Raw genomic sequence first — 7,237 nt, 5'->3', positions numbered from 1 at the left:
TCACATGACCTCACTCAGAGCAAGCCAAGGTTTTTAACAATATCTATTTTCCTCTTTTTACAGGTCACTGCTTGTTATAAACAGTTAGTGTTCTTCTGAATGATTTATTGTGAAAGGCAGCAAGGAAAATATTTGTGCAAAATTAACCACTAGTATTGTGCTTCTGTCTAGAAGGAGCTGTATATATGATACAAAAGCAAAAGAATTTCCATGTTGAAAGATTATATAGCCCACATTTTTAAGACAGTGCATCAGTTCTGTATGCAGATTAAAATCTCAGATCTTTTATTTTAATATCTGTTTAAAATTTTCTTTGTGCAGAAATATAAAAAAATAAATTCTACAACAATGTGTATTGGTACATGTGTACTTTTCTTGATATGGTCTCCAGAATTTTAACCCTTTGACTAAACAGTTATGATGAAAAACTTGTGCTTGTTGTAATATTTTGATTTCCAAGTGGAAATAATAAATGTATGAAATAGGTTAGACAGCTTATGTTTTCCTAAAGTAATTTATGTACAGTGAAAATAGAAAACCTAATTTAATTGAACTATCTTGAGTTTCTTTTTGTTCTTACTTTTCTTGTTGACTTCAGTATAGTATGTGAATAATTACTTCTGTAGTCGGGATGTAATTGAGAAATGCAGTTTTATAATTATCCACTAGAGGGTCTGGGAAACACTCTTCTCAAAGTCCTTCTCTCATCTTTTTTCCCCCCTTTGCTGTGCTTATTTTCATGTAATTTTTTTCCCTCGAAGTAATTTTTAACATTTTTATAAAACTCTCACAATTTATTTCAAATCCTCAAATGGCTGCACAGAACAGTTTGTAGTATTTTGACAAATAAGAGCCTTGTGAGATGTGATGTTGTTTTAATTGTAGAAGAAATGATGACTTCCACTGATTTTTATGTTTAAAAATTTAAATTATTGTACAGAAAATGCAGAATCAGAATAAGGTCGTATATATAATTGAAATTTCTGAGAAATAATCCCTAATAAATTATCCATATAATTTCTTTAATTGTGTGGGGGTTGTGAGATGTTGGAAAAAACTCCTGAATAAATTCTGATATGCTTCAGTCTTTATTCCCTCTCCCTAAAGAAGAATTCCCTATAGTTACTAGGCCTGCGCGAAGCAGCTCGTATTCACTTTGGATTCGGATGATTCGGGGGACAGTGATTTAATGTGGGTGGGGTTTTTTTGAATAGCTGTCCTGAATCAGATTCAGCTGAATCTATTCGGAGATTAGGCGGCTGCCAAATCCAACGCAGACACTGAAACGCTCATTATACTGTGTTTAGCACCAAGAATAGATAAACCGTTGCTTTATACAGACCTTTTTGTTTTTGTCTTGGCTTTGTTGATCAAAATCAGTAATCAAATGAATCAGCCAGGCCCATCTCCACCAGCCTGGCAATGGCTGCCCCGCCTGCCCCAGCTCCCGGCACTTAAATAAATAATTTTGAAAAAGCCCTGACTGAGTGGGTGATGCCGAGTGTGGGGGTATGATCCCTGCTGCCCCGCCCACCATGGCTCCAACTCTTTAAGAAAAAAAAACTGCGAAAACCCTGGACTCGTTCCTGCTGGTGGTGGGTGATCTCCACTGCCCTGCACCACGTGGGGGTTTCTGCACGTGCCCTCCCGGCGCCACTGCAGGAGCAGTAAGTCTCGGGGCTTTTCTTGGGTTTTTTTCTTTAAAGGGCTGGAGCTGCGGTGGGTGGGGCAGCTGACCAGCTCTGAGCCAGGCTGCAACTCCCTGCTGCAGCCACTGGTGACTGCCCGAATCATCAAAGCTCTCTGAATCTTTTCTGAAGATTTGGAGAGCTTTGAATTGATTTAGACCTTTTAATTGGTCCCCTGATTTCGATTCGGATTCAGAAATTCAGCCACTGAATCGAGGCAGATCTCCACCAGATCAGATCACCACCCAAAGCTTCACACAGCCCTAATGACTACTTTTAGTAGTTGTAAAATATCATGTCTCTTTGAATGCTGACAGTTGTTGTTTTTTAATGAACTGAATGCATTCAGTAAAAAATATTGAAAATGTAAGATCATTGATGTAAAATAAAATATTGTTAAAATACTGTGAGATGAAAAGAGATACCTAATTAAGTATCTAACTCTTTTTTTTTCTTCCCTGGAACTGACACTTGCTCAAGTAAGCCCATTGCTTTAAGTAAGCAATTGACTTCATTTTTATTCATAAAGGCAAATGGAAGCGTGCCGTAAAAGCAAATAGGATTGCTTTTTATGAATAAATGCTGCTTGTTTGAAGGTGGTTTTTGCAAGTTAAGGTCCATAAATGCAGGTATTGGAAGAAGTGGTACCCTATGACTTAATGAGATGCCACATTTTGTAATTTTAATATGCTACTTCATCTTTTTCCAGGGACATCCTAATAACAAATTTGGATGCATCAATGAACTACAGTGAACTCTGTGATGAAGTGAGGGAGATGTGTAGTTTACAGCAGGAACAGCCAATTACCCTCAAGTGGATTGATGATGAAGGTATTAAAGACATTTAAGTTATTTTGTTTATCTTTATTTTTTCATATAATGTATGGTATAACTAATGTAAACAAGATGGGAGGCATTGATAAAATTTGGATACCTTAGGTTTCAGATAATCAAGTAATTTTTTTCATTTTAATTCATAGATATCAGGGGACATAACCCTGTTTCACATAAGAGGGAGCTTTAGATAAATGAGTCTCAAATCATCAAGGTTGCACTGTACTTGAATTCATTTTAATCCTTTTAAATAATGAACTTTTTCAAAGCGTAATTATCTGAAATTCTGTTAAACTAGATCGATCAGGAAGAGATTTGGTGTGAAGAAAAATGGCAAAATGATTCCTTTGCTTAACTGGCTTCTCTATTTTCTTATTTCTTTTTCAATGATGGGAGTAGTAGATGAAGCTACAAATATAGGAGTCTAAAATGGTGGGTCTAAGAAACGTTTCTTAACACTAAGGCAGGGGTTGGCAACCTGTACAGCTTGTGGGCGGGATTTGGTCCACAGCCCAGGACATCAGTGGCAAGTAAGTGGTGGGGCAAGCAGTATCTAGGTCAGCAGCATATTGACAGTAAAGGAAGCAGTGTCCAGGTCGGAGGTGCAGTGGGTAGGTTGTATGCAGTGGCCTGCCTTCAGAGTGAACTGAACTAATTTAGTCAACTGCTCATAAAGGTTTCCAACCCCTGCTGTACTTATTAATAGAAAGCTGACAAAGCCTTGTAGCAGAAAAGGGTTTAATTTTGGTTTTGTGCTTAGAAAAATTAAAGTCAGTTTTCCAGAATTATAAAAACTAAGAGAGGTTATTCAAGCTGTAGTACTGCACTTAAAAAATAGGTGTATTTTTGCATCTGTACAGACCCCTAACAGTGTCAGGCCTTAGAGCAGAGAGTGAAAGGAAACAGATCTTTGGGCAGGTCTAAATACTTCTGAAGAAAAGAGAGCATATGTTGCTCTTGAGCTTGACAAAGGGTAAACTAGCATGTTTAACTTCGTACAGAAACTGAAATAGTAACCAGTAGGGGTGCACCGACTTAAAGATTTTATTGGCTGATACTGAGAGCTGACTTATTAGCTAGCCATATTGGCCGATACGGGTCTGAAAGCCAATTTACAGGAATGCAGCCTGGCAGCTTGGAGACCAGCCTTCTGCTGGTAAGTCTGTGGTGTGGAGAAGGGTGGAGGGGCAGATCAAGGCCCCTACAGTGAGGGAGGGAGTGGGGCAGGCTCAGGTGCTGCCCAGCCAGGGCAGTCATCGCGATGTCAGGAGTGGGATGGAGCTGTGGGTGCCTTGTCCAGGGAGTGTGGGGTGTGGGTGGCTCCCTGCTGCTGCATGCACCCCCAGTGGAGGCATGGGGAGCATGTATCCCCTGGATCTGTATGTGGGGCAAGGCTGGGCTGCCTGCTGCAGGCTCAGGGCCAGGGGCAGTGCCAGCCTCTTAGCCCCCAGTGGAGGAATGGGGAGCATGTATCCCCTGGATCTGTATGTGGGCCAAGGCTGTGCTCAGGGTGGGCCAAGATGCATGGGATGGGTGGCAGCGCCACTGGGAGGGGTGGCTACAGGGGTCTGTGGGGAATTCTGGGGTAGCTGTAGCCCCCCACAAGACCTTCACTCAGTGCCACTCCTGCTCAGGGTACCCCATTCCACTCTGCTGCCTTTCCCTCAGGAGCCTTCTGCTGTGGGGCAGGCAGGGGATATACAGCCAACGCAGGGTGGAGTGCCCTGAGCAGTGGTGGTGCTGGGGGGGATTTGGGGTGCTAATTTATAGCCACCCTTCCTAGTGCTGCTGTCACCGCCACCCACCCAGCCCCACCCTGCTGGGAAGAACCTGGTGCTGCCAGCACCTGCCTTGCTCCACTCCCTCCCTCACAGAGGGGGCCTTGATTCCCCCACAGTTGTATCAGCTGGATGCTGCTCTCCAAGCTGCCTGGCTGCATTCCTGCCACGTGCATGCTTCAGCTGTGTGCATGCACGTGGCATTTCTCAGTGACCTTATTTGCCAAAAAAATGCCTATTTCTCATAATGTTAATTTTCCTGTTATCAGTGCCGATCCAACATATATCAGTGGACCTCTAGTAACTAGTCCTGTGATGTTGGAAAATATTTGCTTAAAAATGTCTTCAGGCATCTGGAAAATCTGTCTTTTGTCACAGGCTTCCTTTATCTGGAGGGGAGGAGAAGATGCTCCAGTAAACTTTCTCCATAGGGAAGTTGACTGAGTATTGTAAACATGCGATGGTCCCCCCTCTGGCTAACAAAGCTGATCCACCACCAATGTATTTTAACTGTATATCTAGATTTTGAAGTCCCTAGAATAGATGATTTTGCTCATTTTTTTTCAAGGCAGTTAATTAGGATTAACCAGTAACAATTCACAATTTCCTGCACCCACACTGGGCTCCTCCCGATACTGCCCACACTTAATGGACCGTAAGTGTTTACGGTCCGTTAAGAAAGTACTTTAAGAGCCACAACTAAAAGACATTACTGACTTTGAAGGCTTTGACATTCAATAGCCAGTAAACACAGTTTTCCCCCCTTTTTTAAAAAAGTGTGTGTTTTAATGGTAGAATCATGAAGGTCAATCTGTTCCCATGCTGTTCAAAATTCTATAAATTCTCCTATGTATACAAGAAAAAATGATAGATTCTAGGCCCTATTTGACTTGTTATCAAGGCTTCTGAGTCACACAGGTTATTCTGAAAATTTTACCCACAGTTGTGATTCTGCTTCAGAATGAGTATCTATTTAGTTTCAAGGTAATAAGACAGCTATACTATGGAAAAAACTTGATATTCTTACTTCTGTTATGAGCTTGTATTATTTTGTGTGGTGCATCTGACAAAGTGGTTGCAGTGATGCATCCTTGCCTCATTCTATGGGTTATTCTACTTGGCAGTCGCATGACAAAGTCACTGGTCAGGCTACAGCATTCATTGTATAATTGGTCTAGCTTTAGAGATGTACCGATATATCGGATTGGCACCAATGAATGGAAAATTTAACATTATTGGCAATTGGCTTTTTTTTGGCTGGTGTAGCCAATAATGTTCACTGATGAATATAAATTAATTATGCCTTCTGGCCACAGCCCTTGGGGGAAGGGGGGGCATGTGCCCCCTCCAGATATGTGCATGGGATCAGTGAGGGCTGCTCATTGTAGGCTTAGGGTTCACCTTGCTGCCTTTTGTCCTGGGAGCCCCATGCCTGGTGCACACCCTATGCCCACCTGGCAGCAGTGGGGGTGGCGAGTTGTGCCTCCCGCTGCTGGGCAGGCAGGGGATGCATGGCTGGCATGGGGCTCCTGGGGCAAAGACAGCAGAATGGAGAGCCCCAAGCCCACAGTGGGCAGCCTGCTTGGCTCTGGTCCAGTTAAGTGTCCCTACACTTTTAAAATGGTGGCAGTGGTGCTTGAACTAAAGCTTGTTCAACAAGCTTTAGTTCAGTCGCCCTCACCGCCATTTTTAAGTGCCAGGATGCTTATCTCCTGAACGAGCCACTCGCTGCTCTGTCCAGCTTCATGCCCTGGCCCTAGGTCCCATTCACTGCCTTGGCTGGACAGTGCCCCCAGCCACTGCCCCACTCCCTCCCTCACTGTGGGGACTTTAATCTACCCCCACCTTTCTTCCTTCCCCCATGCCTCTTCCCTTCCACAGACTTACCAGGAGGGAGCTGCTCTCCATGCTGCCTGGCTGCATTCCTGTAAATCAGTTGGTTATTGGATTGGTATCATTGGATTGGTATTGGCTGATATAGCTGGTTAATAATCAGCTATTGGTATCGGCCAAGAAAATCTTTATTGGTGCACCTCTACTTAGCATAGTAACTTTTAAAGACTCACTTTTAAAAACATATTTGCTTGTGATGATGTGACTCATGATGTTTGAATGGGAAGTAAACAAGGTACATTTTTTGTGAACAGTATTTGTTTTTCTCAGTTCAACTGCTCTTTTAAAAGGAAAGTTCCCAAGAAGGGGATATCCAGAATTAACCTGGGAGCGGTGGGGATCTGTAGTAGCTTCTCTCTAGCACAGTGGTTCCCAAACTGACAGATTGCATACCACCAATTTAAAACAATAGTCTTAAGTACCATCAGCAAATTTTAGATACGCATAGGTAACAGACTGTGTATTAAAACAACATCAAAACCTATAGTAATCATAATACATTGATTTATTAGTTACGGTAGCCATATAAAGCAGTTAAAATTTAAAAATGTGATTGCGATTAGTTGTGCGATTGAAAAAAAAATTAGTCTCAATGAATTGTGATTTTAATCACACAGCTAAACTCAAAGTAGTGCACAGAAAAATTCATAATTATGCAGGTACTTTATGGGGCGGGAGGTGCGGCTGTGGATATGTGTGTAGAGTTTGGAGCCTGGGGTGGGGGGATCCCCACATGTCCTGGCAAAATGTGGGGTACTGTGTGGGTCAGGAGTGAGGGGCAGCAGCAGGGTTGGGGGGAGGGGGGGCTGTAGCTTGGGAGTGCGAGACGGACATGCACATGCATGCAGCCAACCACAACACTTACCTGCTGGGTGCTGCTTCACACGTGATGCTGTTCCTGGCTGTATGCAGCAGGCTGTGGCTAGGCTCTCTGCAGCCCCTCCCCCTGGCCTTCTGTGTACCACTTGCAGGTTGTCTGCATTACCACTGGTGGTATGGGGAACCGCTGCTCTAGTGTTAGTAAAGAACTAGGGATATCAAGTA

General features: G+C 43.0%; 1 protein-coding gene across 1 annotated transcript in view; it reads left to right on the top strand.

Annotated features, from left to right (window-relative positions):
- Nucleotides 1–7,237, top strand: part of PRKCZ (protein kinase C zeta) — a 276,277-nt gene that overhangs the window by 28,202 nt on the left and 240,838 nt on the right. The window contains exon 3 of the mRNA XM_019511684.1: nucleotides 2,398–2,519. Coding sequence (XP_019367229.1) covers nucleotides 2,398–2,519 — 122 coding nt within the window. The remainder of the gene's footprint in view (nucleotides 1–2,397; nucleotides 2,520–7,237) is intronic.

Source organism: Gavialis gangeticus, unplaced genomic scaffold (genome assembly GCF_001723915.1).
Source record: "Gavialis gangeticus isolate Ggan-Ray unplaced genomic scaffold, GavGan_comp1, whole genome shotgun sequence".
Classification (NCBI taxonomy): Eukaryota; Metazoa; Chordata; order Crocodylia; family Gavialidae; genus Gavialis; species Gavialis gangeticus.
Note: the sequence above shows the minus strand (reverse complement) of the source record. Positions and strands in the feature narration are given on the sequence as shown.